Below are 25,330 nucleotides of genomic sequence, written 5' to 3' on the forward strand. Positions count from 1 at the left end.
GTTCAAATCACCACGGCCCTTGCCGCGCTCTCCTCCCCGGAAACTTGACCAGCTAGCCCAGAAAGCCGCAGCAGCTTCCTCAGGGGACGCTGTCTCCCACTTCAAACACCCAACCGAGAAAGCGGCTGCGGAGGCCACCTCCCGCCACGCCCAGGTCCGCCGGTCTCCGCTCGGGGCGGAAAAGAATCCTCCCCCTGCACTCGCAGCCAGGAGGAAACGCCAGAGGCCCCGCCCCATCCCTGTCGCTTCATTGGCTCTGGTGACCGGCCCCCCGAAAGCCGGATTCCTATTGGCCACCTTGGCCGCCGCTCTGAGCTTTTACCAGGGCCCGCGGCGAGCGTGAACACGCCCCTTACGTCCGGACGCTCGGTCGCCTCCAGAGGCGCCGTAATCGCCGCCCAGAGGGAAGGAGGTCGGCAGTGCGAAGAGCTGCTATGGTGCTGAGTTTCCTGGTAGAGCCGGCCGAGCCGAGGCGGTCGCGGCCATGAAGGTGAGGGGCCGGTGGAGCCGGACAGACTCTCCTCGCCAATCCTATCCAGCCAGGGCACCTGAAGCGCCTCCTTTCTTTCCGCCTTAGCGGTTATCTTAGTCGGCATCTCGGAGAGCTGCGCTGAGGGGGGTCGCCCGCCCGGCTTCAGGGGCCCCAACCGGCCCAGGGCAGGCTCCCGGACCCTCTTGAGCTCCTCCAGTGCCACCCCCGTCAGCGACCCGAGCGGTGGGGAGAAGCCGGGCGCCGCCAGTGTTCGCGCCGGGTGGGCCTCTCTCTGCGCCGGGCCCTGTGCGCCTCCTCGGGGGCCTGAGGCAGAGCCACCAGGGCTCGCCTCAGCCTCGGTCCCTTGGCGCGCGGCGTGCCCTCTCCCGCCCCGAGTCCTTGAGCTAACCCAAGTGCTGGGGACATCGTGGGACCGAGGAAAACAGGAGGGGTGCAGGTGGTGGTGAGGCCGGGGCCAGGTTAACGGGTTAGAGAACTCAGGGCGGGGATGCCACCCGGAAGGGGTGCTTCTTAGGCTGCACGTCGGGGCCGCGACCTAGAGAAGGCTGGATGTGCCTCCATCGCCGCTAGGTAAACGCAGCAAGGAATTTGGCAGCTTGAGTTCTCCAAGGTGGGAGTGAGAGCGTGGGAGCGTTGCTGATGAGAAGTTGAAGAAAAGGGAGAAAGGGAGCGGGGGTTCCGGCCTACTTCTGAGAGATGATTCTCAACCCGATCGCTGAGAGTTCTGAAGAGCTCTGTGAACAGTAGTCAGCTCAGGTATTGATTCATTTGCCGAACTCAAACCAAGTGGGATGAGTCATAAGGCGATGATAACTTTCAGACCTAGACGATTTCGTTAATCTCAGTGCAGAGGTGTGCTGGGGGTGGGTCATCTAGCAGGTGAGCTGCTAGATTAACGCTATCTCCATAAAGCGTCGAAGATTTACTATGGAAGATTGAAAAGGAGTGTCGACTGGTCACAGAAATTCAGCATATGTTTTGTTGAACGTTTTCTGTGCGTTAGCCAAGAGTGAGACATGGTGAGGAGAAGTAATTCAACATACAGTCCCACCCCTTGGGAAGGAGTTTACCATTCAAAAGAAGAGTTATTTGCAAGTAATCATATTACAAGGGAGACGGCTATAGGTATCAAAAAAAAAAAAAAAAAAAAAAAACAGAGGCAAAACCCTTAGGAGCAAGAAAGGATACTTCTGGCTGCAGAAAGCAAGGAATATTTTTGCAATAGGTAACTTTGGAACTGTGCCTTGAAGTACGAGGATATTGTAAAAGCTTATTTTTAACTTTCCAGTTTAGTTATAAAATATTATTCCAGCTTGAAATATCTATTAAAATATCTAGAAAGTAGCTTTATTTCCTGAAAACCAACCTCTGCTGTGTTAAGATCCAAAAACAAAGCAGGGATCTTTAATGCCTCGAAGAATGTCAGTATCTTTATTAATACTAAATTTGGGGCCCATTAAGGAACTAACTATCCAAGGAAAGAATTAGGGACAAGTCCAGTGTTGAAATTTTGAAACAAGTTCTTTGAAAACAGACGTGGTTTTTGAATTGAAGTGGAAGGTACTACTTTCCAAGTTGAAATTTTAGAAACAAAGTTGGGTGGCAATTGAAATTGTAGAAAAGATATATATTTTCAGAAGCAAAATACAGACCTGAATAGACATCAGCCTGTGCAAGATGACAGTTATAAATGATGCTTTTGTTTTTGTGAAACTGGGTTTACACCATTTAGGATTTGGGCTGTTAAATGTTTATTATTTAACTTAATGTTGATTTATATTGAAATTGTTTAATTGTGAGTATGCTCATCTGTAGATGTCTGGGCAGAGACTGATTCCTGATGTCATGGAATGCTAACATGTGAATGTTCATGTAAGGAAATACTTCTTTCTGTGGAATTAAAATTACATTAAAAGCTAAGCAAGTATATCTGGCTGGGCGCAGTGGCTCATGCCTGTAATCCCAGCACTTCGGGAGGCCGAGGCAGGCGGATTACTTGAGATCAGGGGTTCGAGACCAGCTTGGCCAACATAGCAAAACCCTGTCTCTATTAAAAATTATTTTAAAAAGAAAAAAAGGAAAAAAAAAGTTAAGCAGTTAAAAACAAAAAAAGCTAAGCAATTATATAGATAAGTACATGTTCACTCAAACCTAGAGCACCTGGTTTTAGTGTATGTGTGGAATGGGTATTTACTTTCTCCCTTTGGTGTTATGGTTTGGTTTGGTTTGGTTTAGAAACTGATGTTTTGAAATAGGTCTTACCTCTCAGACTCAAGTAACTTTTTAACCTTACAGTAACATCCAATCAATTTCCCATAAGGGATTAAAAAAAAAAAATCCAAATTGGTGCTCTCTGTTAATTTGATTTAATCCTTTTTCCCATTTTTCCTTATTTATATTGATCTCACCGTTAATTGTGCTAATCTCGTTTGTTCTTCCAAGCTCAAAATGAGCTATCAAGGGGAAAGTAATCTACTGAATGTAATTCCTTTTCCTTTTTTTCTCTCTGAAAGGTGGGGGAGTGGTGCTAAGGATCAAGTATACTGTTAAAAAAAGAAAACAAAAATCCAAGCATGAGGAAGGTAACATTTATATCTATAGCACACATTATTGTAATAATCTATCAGTTTGACCAATGTCTTGTCTAAAAGTATTACGTTTTAGAGTTCATCATCTGTTTTTGCAACCTGCTTAATGTCCAAATGGTATGAGAGAAATAATTTAGGATGTAGAATTTCTTCCTTTGTGGTATATGGTCGGATATTTGGTCACTAAGAAAGAGTTAGGTCCCTGCATATTGTATTTCAGTTGAAGCAGCAGTTTTGATAAGAAATCCTTTCACATTCTAAGGAATATATGTTTCTCAAATGACTCTAAATAGGATAAAGAGGCCGGGCGCAGTGGCTCACGCCTGTAATACCAGCACTTTGGGAGGCCGAGGCAGGCAGATCACAAGGTCAGGAGATGGAGACCATCCTGGCTAACATGGTGAAACCTTGTCTCTACTAAAAATACAAAAAATTAGCCGGGCGTGGTGGCGGGCGCCTGTAGTCCCAGCTCCTGGGGAGTCTGAGGCAGGAGAATGGCGTGAACCCGGGAGGCGGAGCTTGCAGTGAGCCAAGATCACGCTACTGTACTCCAGCCTGGGCGACAGAGTGAGACTCTGTCTCAAAAAAAAAAAAAGAAAAAAAGGATAAAGATTTGCTTTGTCAGCTGTTTTTTCTGCTTTGCTTTAAGTTATGTAGGAAAGTTTAACCTAACCAAGGATTAAACTGTAAAACTGATTATTTTATATCACTGTTGCTAAGATTTAATACATCTTTTTCCTGTCGTTTAACATAGAACATTGAGTTTTAGCAAACTTAAGGTTGTCCAGAGTTTAAAACAAACCCTGAACATACAGTGGGTGAGTTCTCTGAGGAAGCTTTCACTGGTGGAAGAACTGTATCCCTCCTTGGTCCTTGTAGATTCATGTAGCATCCGAGACAATTATTTTTGAATTTAAAACTTCTAGGTTCATCCTTAAAATACCTATGTAAATAACATATTTAACTTAGAGTTATGGCAAGCAAGGTAGACTCTTATGAGAAGAATCTATGGCATTATTATTACATTGCTATTTACCTAGTTTAATAAAAAGTGAATGAAGTAGATCATTTAGTTTTCTGTTTCTTTCTTTTTTTTTTTTTTTGAGACGGAGTCTCACTCTGTTTTCAGGCTGGAATGTAGTGACACGATCTCAGCTCACTGCAACCTCTGCCTCCCAGGTTCAAGCAGTTCTCCTGCCTCAGCTTCCCGAGTAGCTGCCACGCCCGGCTAATTTATTTATTTATTTATTGTTTTGTATTTTAGTAGAGACAGGGTGTCACCATGTTGCCCAGGCTGGTCTGAAACTCCTGAACTCAGGCAGTCCGCCCGCCTCGGCCTCCCAAACTGCTAGGATTACAGGCTTGAGCCACCATACCCGGCCTAGTTTTCTGTTTTCATACTCATAAACTTTCTTTTTCCTTCTCTCCCCCCCAAAAAAAAAAAAATCTTTTTTTTTTGAGATGGAGTCTGTTGCCCAGGCTGGAGTGCTATGGCACCATCTCAGCTCACTGCAGCCTCCACCTCAAATGATTCTCCTGCCTCAGCCTCCTGTGTAGCTGGGACTACAGGCACGCACCACTACACCCAGCTAATTTTTTTTGGTATTTTTAGGAGAGACTGGGTTTCACCATCTTGGCTAGGCTGGTCTCGAACTCCTGACCTCAAGTGATCCCGCCCGTCTCGGCCTCCTAAAGTGCTGGGATTAGAGGTGTGAGCCACTGCGCCTAGCCTGTCATTTAATTTTTATGGAAACCACCATAGCTCTTCTGATTCTTCATTCCATTCTGGCTGGTTGGTACTATATTTAATGGAATCATTAAAAGGGATCACATCCTGATGTAGTTTAGGATTGAAAATTTGTGGTAAACTTGTGAATTCTTTAAATTGAGCATTTTGAAGTATTTTCTCCCCACAGGGATTCTGAAAGCATATTAGATTATACACACACAGAAGCAAAGACAGCTGAACCTTGAGGCCATTTGAAAATCCTGGCACTGTGCCAGAAATAGAGCTGGGCTACTGCTCTTGCAAAGAAATAGAACACCTTTCCTCTTGTTTTTGTTGACTGTAATGATGTTTCATGGGCTTATATTATTTGAATCTGACTGAGGAACCTGAGAGAGTCCTTATAACCTTATTGGCCAGAAACTCATTTCTACTCTTACGCAGATTATTTAGGTTTGTATTCTTCCCCCTCCCATTTGCTTCCTCCCCTTTGCTCCTACAGAGGAGAGGGGGCTTCTAATTCATTTTTGGGAAAGGAACAGTATGGGAGAAACACAGTCAGTCTCTGCTACTGGAGGAAAAAGGGGGACTTGAATATTGAGGAGTTTCAGCGAAGGAACTGACATGCTTGGCTCAGTACTTTCTGGGACCTTCTCACATCTGTCTTCCTGTAGTGAAGATGGAATTCTGGTCTCCACTCAACTAGGTGGTAAGCTGCTCTTGGTCAGCTGTATATTATCCAGACTTGTTGGCTGCAGAGCTAAGGTCCTGTTCTCCAGTTGATGCTATCAGTAAAGCCAAACATTTTAACTTCTATTTGTCTTATTTCTTCTTCTTTTTTTTTTTTTTTTTGAGACCAGGGTCTTGCTCTGTCACCTAGGCTGGAGTGCAGTGGTACAGTCTCTGCTTACTGCAACCTCCGCCTCCCAGGTTCAAGCAATTCTCCTGCCTCACCCTTCCGAGTAGCTGGGATTACAGGCATACACCACCATGCCTGGCTAGTTTTTGTATTTTTAGTAGAGACAGGGTTTCACCATGTTGACCAGGCTGCTCTGGAACTCCTGACCTCAGATGATCATCCTGCCTCAGCCTCCCAAAGTGCTGGATTACAGGCGTGAGCCACTGTACCCAGCCTCTGTCTTATTTCTTAATTAGCTCCAAGTTGGATGTGGAAAAAAGGTACTGTTACTGGCTCCCTAAAATCTTGGTGCACTGTCTTTGAAGAAAAGAGAACTGGCATTGGATATGAGAATGACAGGAGGATATCTAGGTGTCTGAGGCAGTCCAAGGCAGGTTTTAGAATTTAATTTCTTGTTATGAGATGTGTAAGGTTTTTTTGTTGTTGTTGTTTTTTGTTTTTTTTTTTTTTGAGATGGAGTCTTGCTCTGTCACCAGGCTAGTGCTGTGGTGCGATCTCGGCTCATTGCAACCTCCAACTCCCTGGTTCAAGGGATTCTCCTGCCTCTGCCTCCCAAGTAGCTGGGATTACAGGCATGCACCACCATGCCCAGCTAATTTTTATATTTTTAGTGGAGATGGGGTTTCACTATGTTGGCCAGGATGGTCTTGATTTCCTGACCTCGTGATCCACCCATCTTGGCCTCCCAAAGTGCTGGGATAACAGGCGTGAGCCACCACACCCGGCCGGGATGTGTAAGTTTTTTTTTTTTTTTGGGATAGAGTCTTGCTCAGTCACCCAGGCTGGAGTACAGTGGCGTCATCTCAGCTGACTGCAACCTCCACCTCCCAGTTCAAATGATTCTCGTGCCTCAACCTGCCACGTGGCTGGGACTACAGGTGCCCACCACCATGCCCAACTGACTTTTTGTATTTCAGTAGAGATGGTGTTTCACCATGTTGCCCACGCTGGTCTTGAACTCCTGAGCTCAGGCAGTCCGCCCACTTCAGCCTCCCAAAGTGCTAGGGTTACAGGCGTGAGCCACCGTGCCCTGCTAGGTGTAAGTTTTTAATATGATAACTGGTTTTTAACTCATAGAAGCCAGGCAGACCATGGTCCTATGGCTGCTCTACTGAGAGCTGCTTTGGCTTAAGAGAGTGGGTAGGAAAGGGATTAGACTATCAAGAACAAGTCATTTATTTTTAGTAATCATTGATGGCTAGAAAATAAACTCCCGACACAGGTAAATTCTCTGAGCTTGGAGTTTTGTGCCAGGCATAGGCAGACAGTTGCCTCATTCTCTTATTCTCTGTGTTGGTTTTTTTTTTTTTTTTTTTTTGAGACAGAGTCTTGCTCTGTCGCCCAGGCTGGGGTGCAGTGGCCGGATCTCAGCTCACTGCAAGCTCCGCCTCCCGGGTTTAGACCATTCTCCTGCCTCAGCCTCCCGAGTAGCTGGGACTACAGGCGCCCGCCACCTCGCCCGGCTAGTTTTTTTTTTTTTGTATTTTTTAGTAGAGACGGGGTTTCACCGTGTTAGCCAGGATGGTCTCGATCTCCTGACCTCGTGATCCGCCCGTCTCGGCCTCCCAAAGTGCTGGGATTACAGGCTTGAGCCACCGCGCCCGGCCCTCTGTGTTGTTTTAAACTACATTCATGGTCAAGAGAGGAAATTTAGCTGTCTTCACAGATTAGTGTTCTTTTTTTAAAATACAATTTCAACTTTTAGATTTGGGGGTACATGTACAGATTTGTTACATGGGTATACTGAGTGATGGTAAAGTTTGGGTTACAATTGGTCCTGTCAGCAGGTAGTGAACACAGTACCCAATAGTTTTTCATCCCTTGTTCCCTTCCTCCCTCCCCTTTCCCCAGATTATTGTTCTTTCTAACCTGTTAGAAAAAGGGTTATACTTCTTAAATACCACTTGGATTCATGTGGTATAACCCATGGAGTTTTGCTGCCAACTAAGTTCCCCAAGGAGCTCATGGAAGCCCAGATCATGGCTTGCATTTTCAAAGTTCCAGGCTTTTCAGAGATCTGGCTTTGGGCTTTATTCACGGAGGAATAACTGTAGGATTTTTTCCCCCAATGAACAAATAATGGATGATGATCCTTCCATAAAGAAGACACCACTTTGGAATTGAGGCCAGTGAATCGACTGCAAATTCAGAAGCCAAAGGGGTATGCCTAGTGTACTGTCAGAAGCCAAAGGTGGGGGTATGCCTAGTATACAACTCAGTGAACTGACTGCAAATTCGGAAGCCCAAGGGCTCCGCCTAGTATGCTGTCTTTCTAGGAATTGGGTTTGCTCAAAATCTAGGAGGAAATGGAGTGGTTTGTAGAAGATGCTTCAGTCTTACTATCAATATGGAAGCAATGAGTGAATAAAAGAAAAATAAAGGAATACAGGCTAATTTAACTGGAGGAAGATCTTGAAGTATAGGGAAGACAGAAATGGAACAGGAAAGAACATGAACTTAGGTCTCTAAAGCTTTTAAAAGGAGGGTGCAGAAGAGGGATCCTTGTTGGTTATGACCCTATTGGACACGGTAACAGGGTTCCAAGGAAATATAATAGAGGCAGAGTGTGAAGAGCTCAGAAAATAGATTGGCGTATGTTCTCCCCATCCCTTGTCCCCCTCTCCACTGTAAGAGCTCAGATTCAATAAACTCTTGGCGAAATGGTCTCTTAAATAATTCTCCAACTGCTTTTATAGGTTCCGTCAAGACATAAGAGAAAATATGGGCCAAGCGTGGTAGCTCATGCCCATAATCCCAGTGATTTGGGAGGCTGAAACAGAAGGATCCCTTGAGCCCTGGAGTTTGAGATCAGCCTGGGCAGCATATCGAGACCCCATCTCTAAAAAAAATAAAAATAAATGGCTGGGTGCGGTGGCTCACACCTGTAATCCCAACACTTTGGGAGGCCAAGGCAGGCGGATCACCTGAGGTCAGGAGTTCGAGACCAGCCTGACCAACATGGTGAAACCCCGTCTCTACTAAAAATACAAAAAATTACCAGGGTGTGGTGTCGGGCACTTGTAATCACAGCTATTCGGGAGGCTGAGGCACGAGAATCACTTACACCCAAGAGGCAGAGGTTGCAGTGAGCTGAGATCGTACCACTGCACTCCAGCCTGGGTAACAAGAGTGAAACTCTCTCAAAAACAAACAAACAAATAAATAAATAAATAAATAAATAAATAAATAAATAAAAACTAGAAAATGTGGACAGATTTAAGGGGGAAAGATCAGTATAGGACACTTCAAGCACTATTAGGTGAATGTCAAGGTGACAGTTGAAGGTAGAGATGCTTTTGCCCTGAGGGGACATGCGGAATAAATTTCTGAAATTTATGAGAAAGTACAGGAAGATGAAACATACTAAAGGAGAACCAGGTAGATGAAGTCCAAGCTTGGAAGGATTTATCTTTTGGATGGATTCTTCAACCTGGAGGTGAAGAAGGACAAAAATACTTTGAACAATGGGTGCTTTTGATAGACCCAGAAATCACTGACTTTCTCCTAATATTGGGAGATTTCACACAAGAAAACATGCAGAGGAGTTAAGGTGGGAAATAAAAGTTTGGGCCCAAAAGCAAAGAGCAAATACAATCAAGGAGAGCACCAAAGTCCAGCAAAAGTTACAGGCCAATATGTTGTAAAAAGGAAAGGGATTCATTGAAGAATCAGATTAGATTGTTAACAATTCAGCTGACCCTTTTTTTTTTTTTTTTTGGGGAGATGGAGTCTTGCTCGGTTGCCCAGGCTAGAGTGCAATGGTGCAGTGGTGTGATCTCTGCTCACTGCAACCTCCAGCTCCCAGGTTCAAACAATTCTCCTGCCTCAGCCTCTCGAGTAGCTTGGACCACAGGCGTGCACTACCACGCCCGGCTAATTTTTGTATTTTTAGTAAGAGACAGGGTTTTACCCAGTTGGCCAGGCTGGTCTCAAACTCCTGACCTCAGGTGACGTGCCGACCTTGGCCTCCCAAACTGCTAGGATTATAGGCATGAACCACAACGCCCGGCCAAAACTTAGCTGACCCTTTCTTAAAGGATTGGGTAAAACCAAAGTGTGATGTGAAATACTACATATCCCACAACAGAAAAACATGTAGACAGTTCTTGGGGAGCATGTGGCTAAGGCATTAGTCCCAGAACTCTAGGGCCACAGGCTTCCAAAGTAACCACAGCCCTTTCCACTCAGGAATTTGTGGAGGGTGATGTTCCAGCTGAAACAGTATAGGCAGGAAGAAGACATCTTCCCTTTGACTGAGCAGGTCTTAAGCTTTTAACCTGGCCTGTATATCAGAATTACCCAGGGAGTTTTCAAAAAAATTCTGGTGCCCAGGCTGTACCACAGACCAGTGAAATCAATCTCTGGGGCTGGGACCCCAGGCATCAGTATTTTTAAAGTCTTGCCTGGTGAGTCCAACGTGCAGCCGAGGCTGAAAAGCACTCTCTTAAGGGCAGTTTCACAACCCTAGACAAGCCCTTAGCAAGAGGTACAGCAGCTACCAAGGTACAGGACTAAAACACCCGTTCCAACGAAGGGCAGCGGGGGCAGTGTTTCCTAGCACCTCAGTGCTGAAATGAATGTAAAGAAATTCTGTTCATTTCAGCACTGGGATGCCAGGAAACATGGGGCTTAAAGGGGAGATGGAAATTAAGATTTTCAAATATGCTGGATAGGGCCGGGCACAGTGGCTCATGCCTGTAATCCCAGCACTTTGGGAGGCTGAGGCGGGGGGATCACGAGGTCAGGGGTTGAGAGCAGCCTAATCAACATGGTGAAACCCCGTCTCTATTAAATACAAAAATTAGCTGGGTGTGGTGGTGTGTGCCTGTAATCTCGGCTACTCAGGAGGCTGAAACGGGAGAATCGCTTGAACCTGGGAAGCAGAGGTTGCAGTGAGCCGAGATTGTGCCACTGCACTCCAGCCTGAGCAATGGAGCAAGACTCTGTCTCTAAAAAAAAAAAAAAAAAAAAAAAAAAAGCTGGATGGGAAAGAAAAATACTTCAAATAAACTAGTGACGGGGCTTCCCCTGCTTCAAAAATTTCTGAACTTTCCAGAAAGCTGGAGTGTTGCAAATGCTCCTCTCAGAGAGGATAACTGTAAGTGGATTTGCCCTTCAATATGCTGCTAAGGTTATTCTCTCATTGGGAGATCATGCTTTCATTGGAAGATTTCGCCCAAATTTAAGTTCACAGATCCTAATGAGGGTGCAACCTGAATTTTTCAGGATTGCTTCTTTCCTTTCTATTCCTGTAGTATTTGGCTGACAATAGTTAATATGTATCTGAGTTGTACCGAATATTGGGTTATAGCATCATTTTTGCCTGGGATACTTTGGAGGTTGACTTGGGCTTTTTTATTTATTTGTTTTTGAGACAGGGTCTCACTCTGTCACCCAGGCTGGAATGTGGTGGTGTAAGCATAGCTCACCATAGCTTTGACCTTCCAGGCACAAGCGATCCTTTTGCCTCAGCCTCCGAGTAGCTGGGACCACAGGCACATGCCACCACACCTGGCTAATTGTATTTTTTGTAGAGATAGAGTCTCCCTGTTGTTGCCCAGGCTGGTCTTGACCTGGCCTCAAACAATCCTCCCACCTTGGCCACCTAAAGTGCTGGGATTACAGGTGTGAGCCACTATTCCTGGGCTGTTTTTAAATTTTTATTTTATAATAAGTGGCTGAATTAAGTGTTTTTCTTCATTTTCTTTCTGGGAAACCAAGAGGAAATTCCCTTCCTTGTATAGAAACATGAGGAATGGGACAAAATTGTCCCCCTCCAAAATTGGTATCTACACAGGGAATCCATCTGTTTTCCCAAAATAAGTCCTTCTATTCCCTTTACCAGAGCTGTGTAGTTGGAAAAAAAAAAATTTCAGCCTAGAATTTTAATGCTCATACTCACTAACATGGTTTGAAAAATTGTATCCTTCCCTAATTCATTGTAAAACTATCCCTGATAAAAAGGTCATAATTTCTGAGAGTGCTGCTTTTAAAAGAGAGTGTCATTTGAGATTTTTGGTCTTCTTTTTTTTTTTTTTTTTTTGAGACGGAGTCTCGCTCTGTCGCCCAGGCTGGAGTGCAGTGGCCGGATCTCAGCTCACTGCAAGCTCCACCTCCCGGGTTTACGCCATTCTCCTGCCTCAGCCTCCCGAGTAGCTGGGACTACAGGCGCCCGCCACCTCGCCCGGCTAGTTTTTTGTATTTTTCAGTAGAGACGGGGTTTCACCGTGTTAGCCAGGATGGTCTCGATCTGACCTCATGATCCACCCGTCTCGGCCTCCCAAAGTGCTAGGATTACAGGCTTGAGCCACCGCGCCCGGCCGATTTTTGGTCTTCTTTACCAAAAAACACATTTTGAACTTTCTAAGTAGCATGTAAAATTTTAATAATGTTACATTGCCTGTGAAGAGATAATAGAAATTTTTTACAGTTATTTGTCAGTCATAGGATGGTAGAAAGAGGAGCAGGAGAAAGTTAAGTTTTTGTCCATGAGGAACTTTCACTATAGTCCAGGAGGCAACATCAGACATGAATTAGAAGGGGATACAAGCTGAGAGAGCTGTTGGTTTCGTAGCTACATTAGTAGGAAGCTAAAGCTTTGCAAAACTGCACTTCTATTAACTCCTGGAATGAAGCGAAGCTTATCCTGGGAGTATTTTCTGCAGTTGAAGTATTTTTTTCCCCAAAAAATGTAACATGCAAACTGAATGTTTTAAAACAGTTTTTCCGGTTGTTTTAAGAGTGCATACTCTAAAGAACTGTGGATGAATCCTTTACTTAAAAGAACACTAACTTTATTATTATTAATTTTTTTTGAGATGGAGTCTCGCTCTGTCACCCAGGCTGGAGTACAGTGGCGCGATCTTAGCTCATGGCAAGGTCCGCCTCCCGGGTTCACACCATTCTCCTGCCCCAGCCTCCCGAGTAGCTGGGACTACAGGCGCCCACCACCACGCCTCGTTAATTTTTTATATTTTTAGTAGAGACGGGGTTTCACCCTATTAGCCAGGATGGTCTTGATCTCCTGACCTCATGATCCGCCTGCCTCAGCCTCCCAAAGTGCTGGGATTACAGGCGTGAGGCACCGTGCCTGGCCCACTAATTTTTGTATTTTTAGTAGAGAAGGGGGCTTCACTATGTTGGCCAGACTGCTCTTGAACTCCTGACCTCATGATCCACTTGCCTCGGCCTCCCAAAGTGCTGGGATTACAGGCATGCGCCACTGCACACGGCTTTATCTGACTTTTAAAGGCATCACTATTTCTTGAGAAGTATAGGGTGTGAAGATTTATAATATTGAAATCCTTGGCTTTGATACTTCAGACTGAAACTTGTGTTGTGGTTTGTTCTTTACAATACAACATTACTTCTGGGTAATAGCAGAAACAGCCTTTATCCTTCTTTTGCATTCCAAATTGCCTTTTGCCTTTTAAGGTTGAGGGCTTTTTATTTGCTTTTTGTTTTAAGAGCTTGCTGGACAAACAGTAAATGTTTGACAGAATCAGATAATAAAATAAATGGAACTGTATTATTATGTGCTGGCATTTTTTTTTTTTGAGACGGAGTCTCGCTCTGTCGCCTGGGCTGGAGTGCAGTGGCCGGATCTCAGCTCACTGCAAGCTCCGCCTCCCGGGTTCACGCCATTCTCCTGCCTCAGCCTCCCGAGTAGCTGGGACTACAGGCGCCCGCCACCTCGCCCGGCTAGTTTTTTTTGTATTTTTTAGTAGAGACGGGGTTTCACCATGTTAGCCAGGATGGTCTCGATCTCTTGACCTCGCGATCCGCCCGTCTCGGCCTCCCAAAGTGCTGGGATTACAGGCTTGAGCCACCGCGCCCGGCCAATGTGCTGGCATTTTAAATAATACCTCAGCTATCTCGACTTCCATTACCTATCACATTATCTAGATTCTAGAATATGCTTAAGAATTAGGACAAGGAGCAAAAGCCTATTCGTTCTAAACACTGTAGCTTTTATTTTAAGCATGGGAAAATGCCTTTGGCCCTCACTGAAAATTTATTCTTTTACATATACTTGTAACAACTGTGGTTATCAGGTTTCTGAGACTGCAGTTAAAAAAGAGACATGTTACTCTGGGCAGGTATAGTGATAGCCATGGTGGCTCAGAGAGAGGGAAGAGACAAGGAAAAACCATAGCAAGCAATACATTAGTTCTGGGCCATTTAGTGGAGTGGCAAATAGCCTTTATGCCTTGGAAGGTCATCATGTTTATCAAGTCATTAAAAATCATGTTTAGGCCGGGCGCGGTGGCTCAAGCCTGTAATCCCAGCACTTTGGGAGGCCGAGACGGGCGGATCACGAGGTCAGGAGATCGAGACCATCCTGGCTAATATGGTGAAACCCCGTCTCTACTAAAAATAGAAAAAACTAGCCGGGCGAGGTGGCGGGCGCCTGTAGTCCCAGCTACTCGGGAGGCTGAGGCAGGAGAATGGCGTAAACCCGGGAGGCGGAGCTTGCAGTGAGCTGAGATCCGGCCACTGCATTCCAGCCTGGGTGACAGAGCAAGACTCCGTCTCAAAAAAAAAAAAAAAAAAAAAAAAAATCATGTTTAGTATCTTCAGTTTGAAAAGGTAGAATAAAAAATACTTTCCTGTTGTTGCTGTTTTTTTGTTTTGTTTTGTTTTTTTATTTTGAGACAGACTCTCGCTCTGTCGCCCAGCCTGGAGTGCAGTGGAGTGATCTCGGATCACGACAATCTCTGCCTCCCGAATTCAAGCGATTCTTGTGCCTTTGGCCCTCGCTGAAAGCTAGGAGGCTGGGCACGGTGGCTCATGCCTGTAATTCCAGCACTTTGGGAGGCCGAGGTGGGTGGATCACCTGAGGTCAGGAGTTTGAGACCAGCCATGGTCAACATGGTGAAGCCCCATGTTGTCTACCAAAAATACAAAAAATTAGCTGGACATGGCAGGTGCCTGTAATCCCAGTTACTTGGGAGGCTGAGGCAGGAGAATCGCTTGATCCTGGGAGGTGGAGGTTGCAGTTAACCGAGATTGTGCCATTGCACTCCGGTCTGGGCAACAAGAGCGAAGTTCTGTCTCAAAAAAAAAAAGAAAAAAAAAGAATTTGGAAAGTAGAGAAAATTTCAGAGAAAATAAATTACACATAATACATTAAAATCTATTCTGGTTTGTCTACAACTTCAGGTAAAAAAATAAATAAAATCTAGAGAGAGTTTCAGTTGGTGTTTTGATGTTTTCTTAGTCATTTAAAAAAATTATTTACATATGCCATAGTATATTATACTCAGTTACAAGTGCGAAAACAGAGGTTTAAGGAAATGAAGTAATTTAAATTTATAGGCCTGGTGTAGTGGCTCACACCTGTAATCCCAGCACTTTAGGAGGCCGAGGTGGGCGGATCACTTGAGGCCAGGCATTTGAGAACAGCCTGGACAACATGGTGAAACCCCATCTCTACTAAAAATAAATTAGCCGAGTGTGTGGCGTATGCCTGTAATCCTAGCTACTCGGGAGGCTGAGGCAGGAGAATTGCTTGAACCCAGGAGGCGCAGGTTGCAGTGAGCTGAGATCGTGCCACTGCACTCCAGCCTGGGTGACAGAGCGAGACCCTGTTTTTAAATAAATAAACAAATTGATGTTATTTCTGTTAAATAATAGCTGAGAAAATCTGCCTTAGACTGTAGAACTGTAGTGTCTAGTGCAGTGGCCACCAGCCTAATGTTGCCAGGTAAAATACAGCATGCCTGGAAAATTTGAATTTCAGATGAAAAATGAAGAATTTTAGTATATGCATATCCCAAATATAGCAGTGGACAGACTTTTATCCAGTCTTTTTTTTTTTTTTTTTTTAACATGCATGTGTACATGTATCTGTTTTGGGTGGGTATGTAGGTTTTTTGTTTTATAAGATTTGGATCATGTTCTCTTTTCCTTTTAACAAGAGATCATGGGTATTGGCAATGCCAGATATTCTTTGGAAATAGCAGAAAATTAGTTCTTTCCAAATGGCTTGAAATTTCAGTGCCCAGAAGAATATAGTAATCTCAGAGTTATTGAGGGCAAACTTACCTCTCCAGAATAGTATTCCCTGAGGATCCCAGAGAGCCCAGATTCCACTTAGCTTTAAACTGTGGGATTTGTGTTCCTTTTCAGGCGGGTGCCACGTCTATGTGGGCTTCGTGCTGTGGGCTGCTGAATGAAGTCATGGGAACTGGAGCTGTCAGAGGCCAGCAGTCAGGATTTGCAGGAGCCACCGGTCCATTCAGATTTACACCAAACCCTGAGTTTTCCACCTACCCACCAGCAGCTACAGAAGGGCCCAACATAGTTTGTAAAGCCTGTGGACTTTCATTTTCAGTCTTTAGAAAGAAGGTGAGTTGGATGAAATGTTACATAACAAGACACATGGGTCAGAATTCTTGATTTTAGGTTATTTTGAATAGCTAGTGAATTTTCATTTCTGTTTGTAAAAATATCAAAAGCTTAGTTCCATTAGCCATTTTCCATCTAGAAAAGTACTTAATTTGGAGGGATTATATTACCGCTCAAATTTTCTGACTAGACATTATTTCTCATGTTCAGGCATCCTTTCTCCTGAACTTTGACCTGTTTGTGTCATTTTATTCTCCATGATGATGTTTATTTCCTAAAGCAATAAATTTATTAGTCTGTAGTTTTGTTCACAAATGATTTACTGTAACTGTGATTCAGATTCAAGTTTCAAAAAAGTATCCCTTACCTTAACTTTCAAATGAAGAAATGAATGCAATAAATTAACTACTCTTTAGAGATTCAACATAAAATACTTAGCTAACAGTTATTTTCACTAAGATAGAAAGTCATTTAGGCCGGGCGCGGTGGCTCAAGCCTGTAATCCCAGCACTTTGGGAGGCCGAGACGGGCGGATCATAAGGTCAGGAGATCGAGACCATCCTGGCTAACACGGTGAAACCCCATCTCTACTAAAAAATACAAAAAACTAGCCGGGCGCGGTGGCGGGCGCCTGTAGTCCCAGCTACTCGGGAGGCTGAGGCAGGAGAATGGCGTGAACCCGGGAGGCGGAGCTTGCAGTGAGCTGAGATCCGGCCACTGCACTCCAGCCTGGGCGGTAGAGCGAGACTCCGTCTCAAAAAAAAAAAAAAAAAGAAAGAAAGTCATTCAGAGAACCTCATATTGGTAGGCCTCCTTGTTCTCTTTGATCATTAGTTTAGTCTTTTGAAATACTTAAGGAAAAACAAATGTTAGCCTGTGGGAACAATGCACTGAGCGGAAACAACCACATCTTAATGCCCTCTTAAGCTTCTGCAGTGGCATGGCTTTGATTGTGATTAGGCTGTGTAGTTTACCGATCACTGTATTAGTGGGTCCTGTATTTTCTTGGATTGACCTTGAGAGATCAGTTGCCTTTCTCTTTCCCTCTCAGGTTGTGTTATGCTTTTTGTCTTCTGCTCTTTAAATGGGGAAATTGTTCATGTAGGAAAAGACCAGGAAGTGTGATTATGCTTTCTGCTCTATGTGGTTCAAGCTCTGTTTTGTTAATTACATGTTTATACCAAGGGGCGGAAAGGATTTAATTCATTAACACAAGAGTGTGTTTTTCTTAAAGTCCTATAACTTCTGTGAATTCAGACTGCCTTGGCAATGAATTATTTTGTTTTTCGTGGCTTTTGGAACATGAAAATGCCTGTGGAAATAGTCTGGTGCCATTGGGGACTTTGCTAAGAACTAAAATTAAACTTGAATAGAAGGCAGAAAGAAAACTCATGTTTTCATAATGGTTTATATTTTGCTATCATCAAATGCTTTTCTTTCTTCAGCATGTTTGCTGTGACTGCAAGAAGGATTTTTGCTCCGTTTGTTCAGTTTTACAAGAAAATCTCCGTAGATGTTCTACTTGTCACTTATTACAAGAGACAGCATTTCAGCGCCCTCAGTTAATGCGACTGAAGGTGAAGGACCTGCGGCAGTATCTCATTCTGAGAAATATACCCATAGATACTTGTCGTGAGAAGGAAGACTTGGTGGATCTAGTGCTGTGCCATCATGGACTAGGCTCTGAGGACGACATGGACACAAGCAGTCTGAATTCTTCAAGGTCCCAGACTTCTAGCTTTTTTACACGTTCGTTTTTTTCAAACTATACAGCCCCCTCTGCTACTATGTCTTCGTTTCAGGGAGAGCTTATGGATGGAGACCAGACATCCAGATCTGGAGTGCCGGCACAGGTACGAGGGAGTAACTAATTACACCCAGGGCCCGGCACGCTTACTCTTGGCCATATATGGTGAGGCCTTTAGTGCTTGACAACTTCTGATAAACTTCAAGTCATGTGCTGGAGTGGACCTTCCACACCCAGCTGAACTCTACACTTAAAGGCTGTCCTGATGTATAGTGTCTGCTGAGGTGCTAGGTGGCTCCAAAGTCTGCTGTCTGAAGGGTTCCAAAATAGCTCATCAGTCTCTTGGCCTTAGTTACCTTAGTTTCTCTATCTTATACAGTTAGACACTAACTGTTGAAGAAATGGCTGTGAAAAAGCAGCACATGCACATGTGTAGTGTTGTGTGTTAGTACAGATGTTTCAGTGACCACAGAAAACAATCAGTAGTGTCAGTTAGCCTCATGCCCATTTGCCTTGCTACGGTGAAACTGTTCTAATTTAGTTAATGAAAGAGCCATCTGAATTAGTGAAAAAATGTAGCTATTTACTGATTGTAATTAATAATATTGTCCCAATGAGGTCCTTGGGCATCCTGACTGAATAACATGTAAGGGCTTGTAATTAATATTTACTTGTACGTGAGTGATTCTAAACTGCTGAAAGAAATGTTTTGAACACATTTTTTTCTCATTTAATTTTCTTTTCTGAAGAAGGGGGTTATTAAAAGTAGAAGAAAGCTGGATGAGGTGGTGTGAGCCTGCAATCTGATACTTGGGAGGCTGAGGCAGGAGGATTGCTTTAGTTCAGGAGTATGAGGCTGCAGGTGTACCATGATCACAACTGTGAATAGCCACTGTACCCCCAGCCTGGGCAACATAGCAAGACTTTTTTTTTTTTTGAGACAGACTCACTCTGTTGCCCAGGCTGGAGTGAAGTGGTGAGATCTCAGTTCACTGCAACCTCCACTCCACTGGGTTCAAGCGATTCTCCTGCCTCAGTCTTCCGAGTAGCTAGGATTACACGCAGTTAATTTTTGTATTTTTAGTAGAGATGGGGTTTCACCATATTGGTCAGGCTGGTCTCGAACTCCTGACCTCAGGTGATCTACCTGCCTTGGCCTAAGTGCTAAGATTACAGGCGTGAGCCAACCGCATCTGGCCAAGAGTGTCTTTTAATTAGTAAATGAATAAATGCAGAGGGAAATTTGGTCTAACTGCCTTCTAGATATAGTCCTGTGTCCTCTAATAATGTTTTGGTCAATGATAGACCACATACAGAGCAGTGGTCCTGTAAGATTATAATACCATATTTTTATTTCACCTTTTTTGTGTTTAGATATGTTTAGATGCACAAATACTTATTACTGTGTTATAGCTGCCTACAGTATTCAGTACACTAACGTGATGTATGGCTTTGTAGCTGGCCATGCCCTATAGCCTAGGTGTGTAGCAGGCTGTGCCATCTAGGTTTGTGGAAGTACACTGTGATGTTCGCACAATGACAAAATCGCCTAGGGACACATTTCCCAGAATGTCTCCTAGTCGTCAAGCAACACATACTGTAGTTGTCAATTAGATAAGTCTAAGCCGGGAGTTTTATTATTGTCCCAAATGGCAATTGGCATATTTATGCTGCAAACATAAGGCATACCTGACTTACGCACTCCTTTTGGGTATACACCACCATTTGGGTGGTGTGGATTGCTGGATGCTACAATATGGTGCCTGGGAATCAGTGGGGTGGAATATATATATACACACACACACGTATATGTATATATACACACATATACATATATGTATGTATATATGTATGTATACATATATATACACACAGACATACTTTTTTTTTTTTTTTTTTGGAGACAGAGTCTTATTCTGTCACCCAGGCTGGAGTGCAGTGGCACAATGTTGGCTCACTGCAAGCTCCGCCTCCCAGGTTCAGGCCATTCTCCTGCCTCAGCCTGCCGAGGAGCTGGGACTACAGGTACATGCCACCATGCCCAGCTAATGTTTGTACTTTTTTTTTTTTTTAGTAGAGACAGGGTTTCACCATATTGGCCAGGCTGGTCTTGAACTTCTGACCTTGTGATCCACCCGCCTCAGCCTCCCAAAGTGCTGGGATTACAGGCTTGAGCTGGGGTGGAATGTTTGAAATTGGGAACTGACCTAGCTTATTGTAGAGCTACTGTCAAAATATAGTCAAAAGAAAATATGTGAAAGAAGGCACATAACCCAAACTGAAGAGATTTGTTTTTTCTAAAGCATTCTGATTGAGAAATTTTAAAAACTAGAATTAGCCTCAGCTATCAGTGAAGTCTAGAAAGCCTTCATTGGAATTAGATTGTCTTAAGTACGCTGTGTTAGGACTGAGATCTTTAAAATCAGATGCCCCTGATGCTTGGGCTGACCTGTCAAGAGCTTTAGCTTTTTTCTGTCTGCATCTTATAGGCTCCAGTTAAACTAGCCATTTACAGGTGGTTTGATAATGACACAGTGCCGTCCCATATCCTTAATGGCTTTGGCATTCCATTATGGGACCTTCCTGAGAGAGTTAATACTTTGGTTAGATTTTATAACTTTACACACACACAGGAATTTGTGTTTTGAGCTAACTTTATGGAAGGTAGGTTCTTCATGCAATTTTGTAAGACCCAACTCTTTGGAAGGTTCAGCAGCATTCAGAATCCAAAGATGTGGATTATGCTGGCTTTCTGGTCATCATGGGGAGCATCGATGGCAAGGTTTTCTCTAGTGATAAATACGGATTGATTCCTGACCTAATGAGATACATTGTGTAAGTGTAGGTACAAAGTGAAATCACTTCAGCAAACACGGAAGATGATGATGACGACGATGATGAGGAGGAGGAGGAGGAGGAGGATGATGATGATGAAGAAAACGTGGAGGATCGGGTGAGGCCACCTATAAAATTTGGTTTCCCTGACATGTCAACCTGACAGGAAGGGAGGGTACCCTGTGGACTTTCTCTAGATTAGAACAGGATGTTTCTTCTGGTTTGAATGTAGGACAGTATACTGAAACACTTCTAGGACTGCTGAGATGACTGGAAGAATATTCAGGGCCAGTGATGAGTTTAGAGTGAGGAGGGTCTGGACTTGTGGGACCAGGGCTAATGGATGCTCTGTGGTTTCAGAACCCCGGGCTCTCCAAGGAGAGAGCGAGAGCTTCGCTGTCTGACTTGTCAAGCCTTGATGATGTGGAAGGGATGAGCGTGCGCCAGCTGAAGGAAATTCTGGCTCGGAATTTTGTCAACTATTCTGGCTGTTGTGAAAAATGGGAACTGGTAGAGAAAGTAAACCGGTTATACAAAGAGAATGAAGAAAACCAAAAGTCCTGTAGGTTAATCTTTTCATATTTTCCCTATAGTATTTTTCCTTAGGCTTTTAAAAACTGGGTTGTTTCTGTCACAATTAAATTTATTTTTGAGAAAGCTGTGAACCATTTTACTGAGTATCAGTTAGTTACATGAGCCTGTTTATAGATCTGGAAAGTAGTAACTTCATTATGTGATGTTCATTGTGTCTGCGAGACCACCACTGCCAAGTGAGTTAGAAAATTATTCAATTTGGTTTTTCTTACTATAATTAACTATTTGTTAGAACCCTAATTAAATTCCTTGTCTCTGTAAAAATGCTTATTTTCTCACTAATGCCTTTGGCCGGCCAGTACCTTAGTTCTCTCAACTTTTAAATCTAACAGTAGGGGGAAAATTCCCTATAGCCCAGCTGTTACATAGTTCTTAGCATCAACTATTTGTAGATTTCTTTGTTTAAGTCACAAAAAGCTGAGGTTAAGAACTTCTGAACTAGGCTGGGTGTGGTGGCTCACACCTGTAATTCTAGGACTTTGGGAGGCTGAGGCGGGAGGATCACTTGAGCCCAGGAGTTTGAGACCAGCCTGGGCAACATAGAGAGATCCCATCCCTACAAAAAAAACAAAACCAAAAAAACCTGATGTGGTGGCAACAACCTGTGGTCCCAGCTACTTGGGAGGCTGAGTGGGGAGGATTGCTTGAGCCTGTAGGGAGCCATGGTCATACCACTGCACTCCAGCCTAGGTGACGGAGCAAGATTGTCTCAAAAACAAAACAAAACAGAACAAAAACTTCTGAACTATGTATTGATGAAATTTGGCACAGAAATTCTCCCTCAGCTGGTAACATCATCAAACCCATGGAACATTTATGGACAAGAAAAAATAATTCAGTTGTATTTTATTTTTTTCTTTTTAATTGTAAAAAATAATATGTGTACTTCAATATTTTTAAATTGAGACAGGGTCTCACTATGTTGCCCAGACTAGTGCTGAACTAGGCAAGGGCCACCATGCCTAGCCCTCAGTGGTATTCAGACTAACAAATCTTACGTTCCTGTCTAGCTTCAACAGCCCTCCCATTATTAACTTTTATCATTTTGAGTTTTCTCTTTTATTTTATTTTATTTTTATTTATTTTTTTTTTTTTGAGACGGAGTCTCACTCTGTCGCCCAGGCTGGAGTGCAGTGGCGGGATCTCGGCTCACTGCAAGCTCCGCCTCCCGGGTTCACGCCATTCTCCTGCCTCAGCCTCCCGAGTAGCTGGGACTACAGGCGCCCGCCACTGCGCCCGGCTAATTTTTTCTATTTTTAGTAGAGACGGGGTTTCACCATGGTCTCGATCTCCTGACCTTGTGATCCACCCACCTCGGCCTCCCAAAGTGCTGGGATTACAGGTGTGAGCCACCGCGCCCGACCAGTCAGTTTACTTCATAAATGTAAACAACAACTATGTATAGTGCACAACGATAATGCCACTCCCACCCTTAAGTAGTTTGTGGTGTAGGATATAACATGGTTTTTATTATGACAGCATGTTTTCCAGTGTCCTTCTCCATTAACTCACTGTATAATCTAACCCTAGTTCAATCTCTGGCTTGGGTGGAACACACATTTTGTTTTGAGCACAGTTGGCATCTTTCCTAGCTTGACTGGCTCCAAGTCACTGATACCAAGATTGTTCCCATATCCCTGACAAGACGCTGGTTCCTCTGCTTTCCTAAGTTCTAAAGAGTGGGAAGGAACCCTCCACACAGAAGGGGAGACCAACGCCCACTCTGATTTCATCTTGAGTTGCCTAGTGCCTTCTCCACTGGCACATCTGCCATCTCATCCCATAGATCCTTTCTCCCCAGGTCCACGCCAGTAGTCGTGGGCCATGAACTAAGACCTCAGATCACGAGAATCTCTTCCCATGAATGGCAGTAAAACACTTCTCTTAAATCTAAAGACTACTGACCTTTCAAGCTTGAATTCCTGTTCTGTTCCAACTATTCATGATTCCCTTCGATCTCCTCTGACCTGTAGAAAGGGAAGCACCCAAATCCATAGTCCTATGGCCACATCTCAGGCTGGGGTTAACTTTAACTTATTCGTAGTCTTTCTTATTCACAGACTATATTTTCTCAGACGTAAAGGTGGGCCAAGAGCCAGGACGGCCTATCTCTTTCAAGTTAGACTTCAGCAGGGCAAGGAACACGGGTGGCTTGAGATGATTCTAAGGCTAGGGAGGGAAGGATGCACAATTATTCCTAACTCTCCTATGGGGGCAACTAAGGCTCCTTTTCCTACTGAGATGAGGCTCCGGAGACTGTGATGTTCCCAGGGATACAAAGCTGGGGCAACTGAGTTAAATTCCAGTAGCATCCTGACTCCAAAGCCCATCTGCAGAAGACCAGCTGAGGGTTTCTTTTTCTAGTTACAGAAGTAATATATCCCTATCACAAACGTCTTGAATTAGACAAAGATATAAAATAGAAATACATAACTAACATTTGTTGGGTACTTCAAGCATTTTATTCTTTACAAAACCCTGAGGTATAGCTTTTATCATTGCCTTTTCTAGTGGAGAGAACCGAAGTGCAGAGAAGTTGGGATCATTTCTTGTACAACACTGGGGTGGCATTGGGCCTGCAGTGGTCATTCAGCAGGTGGCTGCTCAGCTTTGGAAGGGGAGGGTGGCTAGCTGGCCAGCCATGCCCAAAGCCAAGGCTTTAGCTCTCTGTTGCCTTTCAGATGGTGAGCGGCTGCAGCTGCAGGATGAGGAAGACGACAGCCTGTGTCGCATCTGCATGGATGCCGTCATCGACTGTGTCCTGCTGGAGTGCGGGCACATGGTTACCTGCACCAAGTGTGGCAAGCGCATGAGTGAGTGTCCCATCTGCCGGCAGTATGTGGTGCGAGCCGTGCACGTGTTCAAGTCCTGAAACTGAGGCTCCCCTCACCAGGACAGTCACCCCCAAACATTTCAATGCACAGAAGGGACTGGAAAGCTACTGTTCAAAGGCTGAAGCTATTTTTAAACATTATTTTCACTACTAAGTGGGGACAGAAAGATCCATCCTGAGTTGTGGAAACATTGGTCCATGCCGTGAGCCTGTCTGCCTGTGGACACATGAGCTTCCCGGGCTCAGCTGGGCTTTATCACACATCCCGTGAACACTCATTGAAGTCAGCCTGTTTGTGCCATGTGGGCATCAGCCACTGTTGTCTTGGGAGGACACTTACCCTGTTCTCTTATTTCTCCTTCATCCTATTTTTAACTTAAACTGCTCAGATGTTTGAAACTTCTGTCCTCTTTGGATGAGATCAGTGTCCACAAGTGGCTGACATGGAACATGCCGAACAGTGGCTCCTCTGAATGTTCACTTTATTAGTCATGTATATTTTAAATGCTAACATTTGATGAATGTAAGGTTTCCACATTGTTGCTGTTTCTGCATTTAAACATAATTGGGAACAACTGACATTCTCTAGTCGACTGCCAGGGCCTTAGACTCCACATGTCCATTTTTGTTCAGGTATAGCTTTTTATAGCAAGGGCTGCATCTAGCTTCTTTTATTAGAAGTGTGTGCTAAATTCCTTATCAATGTGTAATCAGTTTACACTGTTTTGTATAGTGCAGGTGTATTTTCAGTGCTACCCGCTAGCTGATTTTAACTTTAGGAATAAAATTAGTTTTAAAAGCTTTTGTTTACATTGTCTTGGTCAGTTCCTAAATCAGAAGCATACAGTATGAATGGGTATCTGCATCCTGGCCTAGCACCCCTCTCAGAAGAGATGGTGGGAGCACCTTCAAAGATGTCACATGGGGTGCAGTGGCTCATACCTTGTGAGGTTGAGGCTGGAGGAATGCTTGAGCTCACGAGTTCAAGACTAGCTTGGACAATATGGCAAAACCCTGTCTTTGGAAAAAATATGAAAAAATTAGCCAGGCGTGGTAGCCCCAGCTACTCGGGAGGCTAAGGTGGGAGGATGGCTTGAGCCTTGGGTGTGGAAGTTGCAGTGAGCCAAGATCACACCACTGAAATCCAGCCTGGGTAACAGAGCCAGACCTTGTCTCAAAACAAAGAAAGAAAAAAGAACAATGCCACATGAGCAACAGTGCTTATATTTCCTGCTTGCCTATCAC

At 44.1% G+C, this 25,330-nt stretch overlaps 1 protein-coding gene across 6 annotated transcripts; it reads left to right on the forward strand.

Annotated features, from left to right (window-relative positions):
* Positions 1–314: 314 nt before the first annotated feature.
* RNF34 (ring finger protein 34) lies at positions 315–24,889 on the forward strand. 6 transcript variants are annotated; one of them, XM_025401377.1, is made up of 7 exons: positions 390–490; positions 3,007–3,075; positions 15,858–16,076; positions 17,522–17,929; positions 20,669–20,776; positions 21,019–21,220; positions 23,934–24,889. In XM_025401377.1, exons 2-7 carry the CDS (start codon positions 3,067–3,069, stop codon positions 24,122–24,124), a joined length of 1,137 nt encoding a protein of 378 aa, XP_025257162.1. In that variant the 5' UTR covers positions 390–490; positions 3,007–3,066; the 3' UTR covers positions 24,125–24,889. The 6 variants fall into 6 exon arrangements, with proteins under 6 accessions (XP_025257163.1, XP_025257166.1, XP_025257164.1 ...); XM_025401378.1 differs by lacking the exon at positions 3,007–3,075 and having other exon boundaries at positions 315–490; XM_025401381.1 differs by lacking the exons at positions 3,007–3,075; positions 15,858–16,076 and having other exon boundaries at positions 355–490; positions 17,879–17,929.
* Positions 24,890–25,330: the final 441 nt, after the last annotated feature.

Source organism: Theropithecus gelada, chromosome 11 (genome assembly GCF_003255815.1).
Source record: "Theropithecus gelada isolate Dixy chromosome 11, Tgel_1.0, whole genome shotgun sequence".
NCBI classification, from domain to species: domain Eukaryota; kingdom Metazoa; phylum Chordata; class Mammalia; order Primates; family Cercopithecidae; genus Theropithecus; species Theropithecus gelada.